The following is a 15,126-nucleotide window of genomic DNA, read 5'->3' on the forward strand; positions in this document are numbered from 1 at the left end:
GATGGAGGTAAAGTAGGAGACACAGAGAGAGGCAAGATCATTGACCATGGTGGTGAGCTTGATTTTATTCCACATGTGATGGAAGGTTTGAAACTTGGAAGTAATAAAACAACTGTTTTAAAACACTAATTTTTCTCCATTCTCCAATCTGCCAGTTGTTACAAAGAGATTAATTTTCATATTTTCTCACATAGTTTTTTAAAACTATGCTTGCTTCTCTACAGGCTGTCTTAATGCTAAGTTCCCAATTTTATTTTTGCTTCCAATAGTTCCTTCAGTGAAATTTTGTTTTGGTTGTCATTTATGCTTGAGTGTTGTTGGAGACCAGGTGTAAGCTGACATGGTCCTTGCACCTGAAGGGGCTAGCAAGGCTGGGACCCTTACCCACACAGTTTTCCCAGACTTGTTTGGATGGCGGTTATCAGTAGAATGAGAGCAACCTTTGTAGAATGAGCACAGCCTTTCATGGCTTACCAAGAAGTCTGTAACTATTTACTGAGATTTGCTGTACCGAGAATTTGTCCTTCTGCTCTATCTCTCCCTTAGAGATTAAGAGGAACAAAGAATACATTCCTCTTGACAGACCTCCTATTCAGTGTTTTGCATATAAAAGGCATTGCGTGGTTAATAAACTTACTGCAGCTCCTCGATTGACCTGTAGTCCTCCCGATCCTGCTCTCCTGTCTTTCTTTCTTTTCTCAATTCCCACCTCCCTACCTCAGCCCGGTTCAACCTGTCAGGCTGGCCCTGACAGAGTGTAATGTAGGTGGATCAGTTCTGGTGATTGCAGCTCAAGGAAGTCACAGCAGAGCTAAGGAAGGTCCAGAGAAGGGCCACTTGAATAGCTGAGCAGGGAGAGATGGAAAGGATTAGGACTTCAGCAGAGACCAGAAGTCAGAAGGCATACATCAAGGTGTCTATAAAAATATGAAGGATGTGAGCAATGTGAATGAACACTTGTTTGCTAACTCCCAGAAAACCTTCACCTAGAATATCCTTAAAACTAGAAAGAGCTCATGTGGGGAAGAATAAAGTATTTGTCCTCTGCACAATTGAAACTTATTTTTCATAGTCATCTAGAATTGGAAGGACTGGGAATATAAGTAGGTTCACAAGTGGAAGAAATTAACTAGTTGATAATAGGGTCATCTAGTCTACACTAATAAAAGACAAACATGCAAATTGACCGTACCTTTGCTATGCCTTAAGCCACGCCCACCAGCCAATCAGAGTGGCTATATGCAAATTAACCCAACCAAGCTGGCAGCCGGCAGCCACGGAGCTGGAGCAAGCAGGAGGCTTGGTTGACCCAATGATGGAGGAAGCCAAGCTTTCCGCCTGCTCTGAGCTCCACTCAAAGCAACAAAGTTTCAATTATAGAAGGTAAATAAACCCCAGATACCTACTTTCAGCCAGCCGTGGCCACGGAGCTGGAGCAAGCAGAAGTGGGTTGCCCCTGGCGATGGAGGAAGCCAAGCCCGCCCTGGCTGGCTCTGAGCTCCACTCAAAGCAACAAAGTTTCAATTATAAAAGGTAAATAAATCCCAGAATAAAAAAAAAAGAAAAAAAGGAGAGGCTGGGAGCTTCCGTCGCTGGGGGGGGAGGGGCTTGGCCAGCCTGAAAATGGCCCTCAGCCCCTCCCCCAGACTGGCCAGGCACCCCAGTGGGGACCCCCCACCCTAAAGGGGGTGTGGCCAGCCTGAAAACAGCCATCAGCCCCTCACCCAGGCTGGCCAGGCACCCCAGTGGGGACCCCCACCCTGAAGGGGGTGTGGCCAGCCTGCAAACAGCCATCAGCCCCTCACCCAGGCTAGCCAGGCACCCCAGTAGGGACCCCCACCATGATCTGAGCCACCCTTCAGGGCAAACCAGCTGGCCCCCACCCATGCACCAGGCCTCTATTCTATATAATAAAAGGGTAATATGCAAACTGACCCTAACAGCAGAACGACTGGGAATGACTGGTCACTATTGCACACACTGACCACCAGGGGGCAGATGCTCAATGCAGGAGCTGCCCCCTGGTGATCAGTGCGCTTCCACAGGGGGAGCTCTGCTCAGCCACAAGCCAGGCTGATGGCTGCCAGTACAGCGGTGGTGGTGGGAGCCTCTCCCGCCTCCTCAGCAGCGCTAAGGATGTCCAACTGCAGCTTAGGCCTGCTCCCCGCTAGCAAGTGGACATCCCCTGAGGGCTGCCGGGCTGTCAGAGGGATGTCTGACTGCCAGCTTGGGCCTGATCCCCCAGGGAGTGGGCCTAAGCCAGCATGTGGACATCCTCCGAGGGGTCCCAGACTGCAAGAGGGCATAGGCCAGGCTGAGGGACCCCCCTGAGTGCACAAATTTTTGTGCACTGGGCCTCTAGTTATTAAATAAAATCTCATTTTGCCTTGCAAATATTTCAAATATTCCAAATAAATTTATAGAAAACAGAATAAAGATTCCCACATATACATTCCCATATTTAACAATTTCAATTTTTTCCCATACTTGCCCCTATGAGGTTGAAGTGGTCTCATAGAAGGTAAATATTCTACAAATATTTCAGAAATTGAATATGTACTAGGCTTTAAAATTGATCTCACCCAGATGACGGTTTTTTATCCTATATAATAAAAGCCTAATATACTAAGTGTCCAGTAGTCTGGTCAGCCATTCAACCAATCAAAGTGTAATATGCTAAGGCTGCTTAACCGTTTGTTATGATGTGTACTGATCACCAGGGGGCAGATGCTCTGACCGGTAGGTTAGCTTGCTACTGGGGTCCAGCTGATTGGGACTGAGCGAGATGGGCTGGATGCGCCCTGTAACCCTCCCATGGTCCCCCCGGCTGGCCAACCTCCCACATCCCTCCGTGGCCCCGATCATGCACTGGTGGGGTCCCTCCACCTGGCCTGTGCCCTCTTACAATCTGGGACCCCTCAGGGGATGTTGGAGAGCTGGTTTTGGCCCGATCCCACAGGCCAGGCCGAGGGACCCCACTGGTGCATGAATTCATGCACTAGACCGCTAGTGTTATTATAACTAATAGTATATTGAAAAAATATAATGAATACTTCAGAGCAAATATCTTGGGTTCTCCCTAGCCAACATTAAATTCAGTTTGGCTATATTTAACTTATGACTTAGAAATCCAAAAACATATCCCCTCCCCACTAACTTTACTGGTTAGGACCAAATTCCATTTATTTATCTTACCTTTCAAATTTTACAATTACATGCTCTAGAAAGTAGAAATAATAATGAGGGAGAGGTAGAGGAAGATGGCACCTGCAATTTAGTGAGCACCTTTTATCTATTAGGTGCAATATATAAAATTAGATTGGATCTTTACCCTGACCACACAGGATACCTATTATAACCCCTATTTTGTAAATGATGAAATTAAAGTTCAGAGAATTAAAGTAACTTTCCCAAGATGATGACAACAGCAAAAAATTCCAGCCACTTCAGCAACAGCCAACTCCACTCTCTGGCTCCTCAACTCAGGGAGCCTGCTGCTCTCTGCTTGACTTGCACTGTTCTCAGCTAGGACTCTGCCTCCTCGCACTGCAATTGGGAAAGGGCCTCCAGGCAGAAGGTCAAGAAGAATGTAGGCTCACCTCACTTCTTTTCTTTCTTTTCAGGATAGTCCTTTGTTGTCTGTTATCCAATGCCTAAATTGCTTTCAGTCTGTTTGTGTCTTTCCATCTGAAAGAAGTCTCTTGTAGGCAGCATATGTATGGGTCTTGTCATTTTATCTATTCAACTACCTTGTGCCTTTTGATGTGATCATTTAATCCATTTACATTAAAAGAGATTATATGATAAGTATGCAGTTATTGTCATTTTATTTTTCATATTTTTTATTTTTTTTCTTTCTAAAAAAGTCCCTTTAACATTTCTTATAATACTAACTTGGTGTTGTTGAATTCCTTTAGCTTTTTCTTGTCTGAGAAGCTTTTTTATCTGTCCTTCAATTATAAATGATAGCTTTGCTGGGTAGAGTAATTTTGGTTTGTCTGTTTTTTATTCATTTAAGAGACATAGAATTCAAAACTGTAGTACATTCCATTTTTCAAAGTAGCACAAAATAGAGTATGTATTAAAGTTTAATAGCTGCATGTGGAGTACGCTTTCTAAAACTTCTGGGCCAGGTACAACTAGGAGTGCAACATCATTCACACTCTACAGGTACAAGTAAGAATGTAGCATCATTCACACTCTAAAGGTGTTACAAGGCAAGAAGGAAAATTGTGACATTGCTAATTAGTCACATTTGCAAGTTCATATTTCCCACAGGCTTTTAAAAAACTTTCCATAAATAAAGAGAAAATTTCTTTTTAAATATGTTTATTGTTGATTTTTCGAGTACACGATCAGTAATTGCCATAAGTATCTCTGAAATTTTTGGTTTTTGATAAGTAAGAGTAAAATTTTTTTAAAGGGTGACCAGTGCGAATGTTCTCCTATTTGCTAATGCAAGCCCAGTTTAATCAATGCACACCAAGTGGAAACATACATGCAGGCCTCCTAAGAATTAGGGGTTAGGCTCTGTTGTCAGACTGAGCAACAAATGCAGATAATAAGCAAGAAGGTGTCAGGCAAAATGAGGGCTGAGAAAAGTTCTTGGAAAGTACCCAAAACAAACCCCCCCCCCAAAAAAAGCAAACACCAAAAACTGAGTGGGTTGAATGGCAGCAGTGTTGATTCTGTGGTTTGTTCCTACATCCTGAGCCCACTGTTTCCTGTACATGACACTGAAGACAAGAACTATTCTAAGGTGTAGAGAAAACCTCTTTCTGAAATGTGGCCAAACATTATCATTATTCAAATCACTTTCAGATGCTTCCTAAAATCAACATTACTTTGAAGTGGCAGCAGTAGTAACTATGCAAATTACAGTATTAGTTCACATTAGGTGGCTCTTTATCAGTCCCCACAGTACGTGAGAAACTTCTAAAATACTGTGGCCATCTGCAGTTCAGCTACAGAAGTCTACAGGGCCTTGTGATCCAACCACTTATAATTCCTTTTTCTCCTTTGGTTTTGCCTTTCTGCTCTTATTGAATTTTAAAATTGTTTTTAAAATGTTGTACAATTATTTTATTATATATAGTATTGTAAGCTGATTCAAATCCTTTATAAGAGAAGATGGATTTCACTAATATAATTGTTAGGTAGCTTTATAGATACAATTTCACTTAATTGTCATAACAACCTGGAGAAGTAGACATTAGTATTATTCGTATTCACACACAGGACAACTCTATTCAAAGATATAAAAAACTATCAAGTACCACATACAACAACAAGAAAAGTTTTCTACTGGTTTAAGTATCTTTAGATAAGAGTTATTACTAAATTAACAATTGTGTGAATGAGCTAAAATAAAATACATTTAAATTGTAAAAGGAAAGAGTTAGGCTAGTAGGTAATCTTACCAATAATTACATGTGATTATAAAATATTAGGCAGTTAGAGGAAGATAAAGAATTCCTTTGATGAATTTCCTTACTCTTTCTCCTTTCTTTTAAAAAGAAGATATGAGTAGGGTAAAATTTAGATAAAAATTTTACTTGAAAGTAGAATGGATTAGTTGACCTATATGAGATGAAAATGCTTTGTCAAATCATCTATCACGGACCTTACTAACTGCTTCTGATAACCCACCAGTGTAAGGAGATGGGTTCTGAGCTCCTTTGCGGTCACCGAGCTGTCCTGCCCTTGTCTGTGTTTCTGGGCAAAGAAGTGTCTGAAAACAGCATGAGCCTGGCTATGGAGCATATTAATGAACATGTGAGCCAGGATCAGCACTAATATAATTTTCCAGTCCTTTCTTGTAGAGCACAGGGTCCTTCCTTCCTTATATCTATGTGAACCCAAAGCAGCAGCACTAGCAGTCATGCCTGCAGTGATGGTACTGTGCAGAAAAGCCATAAAATAAAAGAGATGGGTCTTCTTCAAGTTCAGATATGATCATACACAATTCTTAAAGTGATATCACTTATTTACTATGCTGGTTGATCATATCTATCTTGCAATTTCAGCAAAAGGTGCAACATTTCTACACAATTGTTCAAGTACTGAGTTAAAGATGACTAATGCAAAACTGCAATGACATATTCTCTCTGATGTCAGGTCCAAGTCCAGAGCTTGGAGAATAGACTTCCCTTACTGGAGCGAACAACAGATTGTTCTGAAAAGTTTTACCTAAGGATATTAAGGTCTCTGCAGGTAATGGTTGCTTAGCTAAGTCAGGAATGGCTCACCTAGACAGTTCTCCTGTGCTTTTGCAAATTTTCAATATTTCTGTACACTTTGACCTAATGAATGAGAAGGCATCAACAGAAATAGGTCTATTTGTTGGATGTCCAACATGCATTGGGCTTGCATTGAGTATATTTCACTGAAATTACTTAGCTAGCAAGTTGCTCAGCAGGGATTTGAACTCCAGGCTGCCTGATTCCAAGAGCCACGTTCTTGCTCCTACCCTGCAGTTTCCAGGCTTCCTGCTGCCACACAGAGGGCACAAGTGTATATGAAGTCTAAGCACTCCAGAAGATATGCAGAGCTTATTGACCCCCTGAATCCTGGGGGTCGGTTTATAGTCATCTGATTAATTTTATCTGCAGAGGCAGCTCCCTTTAGAACAACTTCTTGGCAACATGCTGGGCAAGCATGGAACATTCTAAGGAACAGAACATCTCTTAATTCTATATTCTGTTTTGGCTTCTTGGACTTACCTGGTGTGAGGAGGGCTCCTCCTTCAGATCTTCATCCAGGTCCACACCAACTCTGTTAAAGAAAACAGAAAACTGGTAATGGCCTTCCTGTAGTTTAGTTGTGTGTTTCTGATCACCTGAACCAAACATAATACAAAATAGAGGTTTGGCAAAAAAAAAATATCCTACCTTCCCCAGAATCAAAAGAACTTCAAATCGACCTATGGCAAATGAGACCTGCACAGCTGGGCCCACATGCAGCGGGTGAGGTGGAGCATCAGGCTGTTCCTTACCATTATCTTTCCCAGGAAAAGCAGGGCCTGAGAACCTGGGAGAGGAGCCCTCAGGAAAAATACCTCTGCAGCCCCAAAACAAGGATCCTGGATGGAGGCCTGCCTTGGTACCACCACAGGACTCACTGACCAAAACTGCTCTGGGATTATGAGAGCCCAAGCTAGAGCAGGCTCCCCAAAGCAGAAAAAACTGCTCCTAAGTTTTAGTTAAAATAAGTTTGTAAGTTTTGCCTGAATAGTTTGAAAACCTCTTTATATGATAATGATTTTGTATTAGAAAGAATAGGAAGATAAGGTAGCTTTCCCTCTAGCCAGATTGATCAAAATGATTGAGAGATGGGAGGCATCACAGCGTGCCTGCTCACACACAGACACACCTGTGTGTAGTACTTCTCACACAGACACACCCGTGTGCAGTACTGCTCACATGGGACATACCGTGTGCAGTACAGCTCCCACACAGACACAGGTATGTGCCCTGTAAAGACAGTTTCTGAGAAACTTCATTTCACACAGCTCAGAGAAGATTCTCAGTGCATATGCCGAGTTATTGAATGCATTCCTAAATTTGCGCTTTGATGGGCATCATGAAAACAAATCCTCCACTTTGGATTTTACATATTTCACGACAGGATTTCCACAGACTAGCTTCTGGTTTGGTACATTTCGAACCTTGTTTTCCCCTGCTGCCAGGTGGAGTTCTGCGGCCAGGTGCTATCTGATACGCTCACTTTGCTTCAATCTGACACGGGTCCTGAAACTCGTGCCTGCACTGGTGTCCGGCAGTGACTCGCTCCACACAGAAGTGACTGTGTGCCACAGGGTCTTATCCCACTAAAGGCAAACTAAATGTATTCCCAATTCAGCTTCCCTATGTGGGCCCTCCTACACCCCACAGCCCTTCAGGGCCTTCTGACCAGAGGAGAAGTCTGATGGAAGGAAGCTGGTGTAGACAGGAACAGTGCTGGACCCCAGCTGTGGCTAAAAATATTCTGTTTGCAAATCTTACAAAAACACAGGACCATGGGAACACAATGCTGGGGCTCTTCCCACACTCTTGGAAGGGCCAGGGCATGTACAGGGCCCTGGAGCTTGGACTTCCCCTGTTCCTGGTGTGTGTGTGGGTGGCCTTGCCAGGTAGGGCAGGGTGGGGACTGTGGGGTGTGAAGCTCAGGACCTCAACTACAAGCTGCACTGGAGCCTTTCCTGTGAGCACTGCAACTTCTGGAGCTGTAGAGTCTTTTCTTTAACTCAGAGCCCTGTAAACACAGGTCACCTTGCCTCAGTCCTCCAGGTGGAGGAGGGGAAGGCAGGGTTAGAAGCCAGCAGGCAGAGGTGGGAGCCTGTGGAAGGAAAGCGGCAACAGTGGACAGGCAGCCATTGAAGTACCTCTGATTCTTGAAAAAAAGAGTGTCCTCTGGGTGTGAAGAGCCCCTTCCCTCTAACCCAGGGATGAAATGAGTAGCTTTTTATCTTACTCTGAACTTTTGGCCTTCAGGTAACTGGAGCCCCTGGAGGTGACTAACCTTGGATCCTCTTGGAGTCCACAGAGCTATTTGATCTATTTCATTGAAGTTGGAGGGAGAGAGGGAAGAGAAAGGGGTGAGGAAGGAGAAAGGTGGAGAGCAGAAAAAGTAAAAGAATGAGGGGAGGAAGGGAAAGTGCAAGGATGAGGGGAAGATTGGGGGAGTAGTGAAGAGAGAAGATGGAGAGGGCAGAAGGAGGTGGAGGGAGGGGAGGGAGAGAGAAGGATAAAGGAGGTGACAAAGGGGAAGAAGAAAAGGAAGGGGTAAAAGAAAGAGTGTGGAGGGGGAATTAAGGTCCAGCCTCCCAAAGTGAGTTCAGGCAGTGACCTTGAGGTGCTATTGGTCTGGTGCTATTGGCCCTCTATGAACAGTAGGGCCCAAGCTGGAGGCACCCAGCCCCCTCTCTAATTTGGCTGGCCCACCTTAGCCCCTCTGGTAGTTCTGAGATCTCTGGCTAATGCTGGTAGTTCCCAGAAGCCTTTGTTGCTGTGGAAGCCTAGATTTCCACCCCCAGGCCCACCCAGGTAGACTATGATTAAACAAGGGTCCTGAAGTTCCCACTGCTGCCTCCGTTTAGGGTCTTTTTCCAGCTCTCTATCTAGAAAACTGGAGAGAATAGGAATCAAATTTCACAAGATACCCAACATTTAACGTTTGAGGCAGTATGTACTAAGGTTTACCCCTAAATGTTCAACTTTTTTCTCAGAAGCAGAGCAGACCTTTCAAGTTTCAATTATTCCAACAGCCAGAAGGAGCTGAGCAATGATGGCAGGCGATTCTGTTTCTTAGTTTTATGTGGGACTTGGTGAAAAGCATCTGGCAGTGAGGAGCAAGGACAGGCCTCTTCCCTCCTTCCATTCCACAAAGGTCAGGGTCTGTTCCTACTCCGGGGCCAGGCCTATAGCCCTTTCTGGCTTGAGGAGAAAAAAGCTCTGTGAGAGTTATCTTCCTCCCAGGGAAGCCTGGTGACCATACAGTAGAGGTTCATGCAAACAGCTGGCAGGTTTGATTAGAAGGATCTGTAAAGGCTCACTGTAATTTAAATGCTATGAAGCAAAGGCACATAAGAACGATGCCTCTTTCACTTGTAATTTGAACTCCTTTGGATAAATGTTGTGCTAAAATTATTCCCTTCCTCCTGCCCCCTTAGACAGAGTGTGGCTGGGTCACTCAGACCTTCGCTGGAAGCATCCATATGGCACTGGTGATACTATGATGATCTCTGAGAGATATATGGACTTCTTTATGCCCACATTAATTGTTCCTGGCTACTAATCTTTTCCTTTTTTAAATTCTTGTATCTGCTGGCAGATTGCCTTATCTTCTGCCTGAAACATTACAGTAAGTTAGCATAGTGTCCCTGTTCCTTACCCCTTTTAGTGTAGTATGGGACTGATGACCTGATAGTCTAATTTAATACATTTTTTCCTTTCAAGTTTATAGTACGTGCTCATATAAACACATATAACAAAATAATAAAATCCAAACATTGTAAAAGGGCTTACAATAAAACACAGTTGTTCTCTGCCCACCCTGCACACACATCCTCAGACCAAGTCTCCACTGGCTCTGAGGGACATTCTCTGCCTTTTCTTCATGGTGATATGTGAACTGTTACCAACATGCTGGGCACATTCACTAGCATCCCCAGGGCTCAGCAAGCATGCCAGCTGCCTCTGCATCCCTTAGTCTCCTGTCCAAGAAAGATAGTCATAATGTGAACATGACATTCTTTTGGGATTAACCCCAAATCCATTCACTTTTACACATAAAGGTCATATATGCACTGTGGGTTCTTGAGAGATTATTAGAAAGATGAGATGGTGTCATCTCAGGTGGTGGTGCCAGTGTGTGTATAGTAGCTCCAAGGTGAGATCACAGGTGTATAAAATGCAGTTCAATCTCCTTAGGTGATGCCCATGGCTCTTTGGTGCCACCCAGCAGTTTAAGCTATCCTTCCTGCTGGTTTGATGTGAGCGCAGTGCCTCAGGGCTGGTAATTGGACTTTTCCTTGTTTCTGAGCCTCAGTACTTGATATAGTCTCTGAGTCCCAGCAAGGCTGGGCCAGAGGAATCTGTCAGTTCCTCTCCCATTGACTGAACACCCTCCCTCCAAGTGGCAGCTGAAATCTCCACTACTGCCCTTCCTCTTCTGATCACCACTGTGGACCATCCATCTTGTTATGTTAGTTCAGATCCCCATCACTTGAGTTTTCACTGGCTTAGACTACAAGTGGCTGTGTGCCTTCACTTCTGATCTCTATTCCCACACCAACCTGTGGCACCTGTGCTTACCCTGTTCTGGCTGTGTTAGCCCTGGTTCACCCTGTGTTCACCCTTCCAGCTGCACCCGCTGTGCAGGGCAGGCCAGCGCTCTGCATGGAATTGGCCGCAGCTGTAATCCTAGGACTCAGGACTTCGAGCAGTGTTGAGCGGTTAATGACACCTGGCTGTTAAGAGTCTCTCACTGGTGTGCATCATTCGCTAGCCTTGATCTCCTTGTTAGTACAATGGGGACAGTAACAGAACCTGCTTCAGGGCTGTAGTAAGGAGTAAATTAGAAAATTCATGTAAAGTGGTTGGTTTAGGACCTGGTACCTAGTAAGTTCTCAACAAATGTTAGCAGCTATTGTTGATGTTATTATTTTCATTCAGATCAGTATTTTTTTAAAATTAGAGTCCTGCCATCCTCACAGAAAAGCCCTCCTAGTGTCAGTTCTGCACTGGGGATCTCGAATGTACACTCACATCTGCAGTGTAGCCACAGGGGCAGCCAATGCACAGCAGGGATTTCTGGTTTCACAATAAAACCTAATTTCTATTTAAGAAGGCCAAGTTTCCCAGGTAAAAGATTATTTACAATTTACAGGTGGTTTTGGAGGTGAGAGGGGAACAAAGAAGGAAATGAAGGTGTCTGAACAGCAAGGGCAAGGAGGGAAATGAAAAGCAGCAAAGAGTAAGAAGGTGAGAAGGAAGCACCATATCAGTACTCAGACCAGGTGCAGGTGCTACGTAAGCAGCTGTAAAGGTGCATACAGCCAAGAGCAGGAACCAGGGTGTGGGGATGAACACCCCAACAAAGAAAATTTCTCCAATGTGGAGAAATAAAGAATCTGGGAAGAATTAAAAAGTGAGTAAAAAGGCTGGTTAAAATTGTATACGATGTTTTGCATTCTTGATGTACCTTTTAATTTTAAGCAAGTATAGCACTGCCTCTGTGGCATTCAAATGGATATGAAAATTAGCTGTGCTGTTTCCCAGCGAAGCACTCCAAAATCTCACTTGGGTTCCTCATTTTCAAGTGGCATCAGCACCAGTTTTAGAACAGTATGCATCTCTGTACATACATCGCACCCCTTCCTATTACACTTCCATTCTTTGGAGAGTTTTATTAGACATATTAAAATCTCCAGGTGCTCCCAAATCTGACCATGGCCAAAATGCATGTTCCAAAGTTGGGTCATTTTGTAGAGGAGAAGCAAGGTAAATAACTAACAAAAGCTCACTTTTTCCATGAAAGCCGACAGAATCTGTTCTAATCCTTACCACTTAGTGCCTCCAGCAAGGAGTGAAATATTACTAGTTTCAGTCTCATGTGAATTTCAGTGGTCTCAGGTGAGACTATGGTTCTTTGGAGCTCTTTGCTGACAGATGTTGGGTGGTGGAGGAGGAGAAACCATTTTCCCTAAGAACTGTATTTAATGGCTAAGTGTGAAACATGACATTTTCAGTCAGGGAAGAATGACTGAATGTTGGGCACATAAACACAGCAGGACAATGGAGGCATCTTAAAGATCCTGAGAGGTCTGAGGACCATCATATAGCCATGAGAACATCACACAGTGTCAAAATATGGTACTTCATACACATACCCATTATTTGAATAAATATTAGTGAAAACAAAATTAAATTTGTTTTGCAGAAATAAGAAAATGAACTAGAGCCCTAACTGGTTTGGCTCCGTGGATAGAGCGTCGGCCTGCGGACTCAAGGGTCCCAGAGTCAATTCTGGTCAAGGGCATGTATCTTGGTTGCAGGCACATACCCAGTAGGGAGTGGAGGCAGCTGATTGATGTTTCTCTCTCATCGATGTTTCTAACTCTCTATCCCTCTCCCTTCCTCTCTGTAAAAAAATCAATAAAAATATATTTAAAAAAGAAAAAAAAGAAAATGAACTAGAGTAAGTGGAAAAATTCACCTTAATTCATATTGTTATTTTGGCGCAGCATAGTAGTTATGAGTTGGGATCACGGAGTCAGGCTGCATGGGTTTCAATCTCATTTCTATCATTTACTACATTTGGGACTTAATCTCTTTAAATCTCAGCTTTTTTAAAACTATAAGTTGGAATAAGCATGAAACTACATTATGGGTTGTTATAAGGATGAAATGAGTTAATACCCACATTGTATTATATGTATACATATATTTCTATGTACTATATGTATATGTAAAATATTGCCCACCACTTAGGAAGCACTCATGAAATATGTTCTTGTTATTATTGGTGTTACTTTTATTAGAGAGTTGATGTACCCTAAATTAAATGGTTAATACAATATAGGTTTAAGCCAAGAGTAGATATCTTATAAATAATAGACCCTGGAATATAAATGTCAATGGAAAGATCTGATGGGGAAGACAGACATTGGAAACAAAAACTATGGTATGGTATGGTATGGTATGGTATGGTATGGTATGGTATGGTATGGTAAGATAAGCATTGTACATAGTATCATATGAACACACCAATCAAAAGCCCAACCAAGAAGTACTGTGAAGCTGGGTATGGAAAAGTGAGTGTAGTACATGCACCCAACATTAAGCTTTTGACTGTTGAGGCACCCATGTCAAAAGACATTCATCTTGAATAAACACATTACCAGCTATGCTTGCTACACAGCTACTAGCAAAACAACTAGATAAGGAATTAAGCCACCCTCACTCCTAATGTTCCCTCTTTCAGAAAGCCCTTGGTAACCTAGATAACTGACTATTTGCGTTACTTGGCTAAGTGACATTATGCTTTAAATTAACAAGTAAAGAGTGACCCATGATAGCCTGGACACCCCACCACCCCACCTTTGGACCTTGCTAAAGGCAGAGCCCCAGGTCCTTGCTTTTGCTCTTTCTCACTCTTTCTGGTTCTCATGCTTTCTCTTTCTGGCATTCATGTTCTCTCTCTCTCTCTCTCTCTCTCTCTCTCTCTCTCTCTCCCTCTCCCTCACCACCACCCCCCTCTCAGGCCTACCTGCTTATTAACATTTATGTGTGGCCTAGGGCATGCTGAGTATCCTTCCAGAGCATGTGAGTAATAAATCTTGTTCCTTAAAGTTTTCTGATGATTTTTGCTAGAGTACCTCCTTCAATCATGAACACCACGAGGGCTGGTCCAGCCCCAGCCCTAGCCCAGTGGGGATGTCCATGGGGCTCACTGGGAGTCATATAGCTGGGTGAGTGCCTCAGGGGTTCTTAGCAACAGCCTCTCTATCAATGGCCTGAGAGACAGAACCGTGAGGATGCGGTCAGTGGCCAGTGAAAAGAAGGCCATGGAACTGCTCCAGGTTGCACAGCATGAGCAAAGGTATGGAAGTTTAAAAGAACAAAGTAGGTTTGGGACATGGTAAATAGTTCTGAGTGGCTAAACTGCAAGTGTCATGCATGTCAAAGTGAACAGAGTTGCTTTGAATGAGATCAGAAAGTAATTTGAGGCCAAATTATGAAGGATTTTGAACGTTATGCTTAGAAAAAAATTTTGTCTTTTTGTTTTCCTCTAGATCAGGGGTGGGGAATGTCTGGCCTTCGAGATCATTTGATCTGGCCCTGCCAAAGCATTAGGGGTGAGTTAATTAAATGTTTGACCAAATATAGCAGGCTGATTTCAAGTTGATAATTTTGTATGGCCTGTGAATGATATTATGAATATCTAAATGGCCCTTGGCAGAAAAAAGGTTCCCCACCCCTGCACTAGCAGCATGGGTGAAATGATTAGATTTATGTCTAGAAAAATCTCAGGTGGCATCCATTTTGCTATTGAGAAACTGAAGGCATGGAGGACATGTAGGAGACTACAGCAGAGAGTCCACTAGAACAGTGGTGGGGGAAAAGAGACAGGTCTGGGAAATGTGTGCATGAAGAGTGGGGCTGCTAGTAAATGATGGATTGATTAACTGAAAGAAAGTACTGAGATGTTTGAGTTTCTACTCAGGGCCTGAGTGGTATGTCCCTGCCATTAACCATCTGATTGGAAGAGAAGTATGTGTAGGAATTTCCCTATGAGAAAGGTGGAGCTGAAGGCCAGCAGGCCCTGAGCACTTCCAGCATGAGTGCAGCAAGGTCACAGCTCTTTACATTTTCATAATTCTCTCTCATCATTTTCTGGATGAAGGCTATGGCAGTAGATGCAGACAATCTGGTTTGGATTAACATGCACTACCTGGGGCAGCACCCCATGGAAGTTCTCAACTGTAGTCAATGTGGGCTCAGTAGCAGCCCCTAGTTCATGAATGCCTTCAAGCAAGAGGATTGTAGATAGTATCAGAGGTGTTGTGACAGCAAGTCCCTTGTGATAGCAGTGGGGGGTGCTTTTCCATTTCCAAAGAAGACT

At 43.4% G+C, this 15,126-nt stretch overlaps 1 protein-coding gene across 1 annotated transcript in view; it reads right to left on the reverse strand.

Moving 5' to 3' along the window:
* Window positions 1-15,126, reverse strand: part of SLC9A9 (solute carrier family 9 member A9) — a 771,103-nt gene that overhangs the window by 116,840 nt on the left and 639,137 nt on the right. The window contains 1 exon segment of the mRNA XM_023751381.1: window positions 6,723-6,774. Coding sequence (XP_023607149.1) covers window positions 6,723-6,774 — 52 coding nt within the window.

The sequence above is a fragment of the Myotis lucifugus genome, unplaced genomic scaffold (assembly GCF_000147115.1).
Source record: "Myotis lucifugus unplaced genomic scaffold, Myoluc2.0 scaffold_21, whole genome shotgun sequence".
Taxonomy (NCBI): Eukaryota; Metazoa; Chordata; class Mammalia; order Chiroptera; family Vespertilionidae; genus Myotis; species Myotis lucifugus.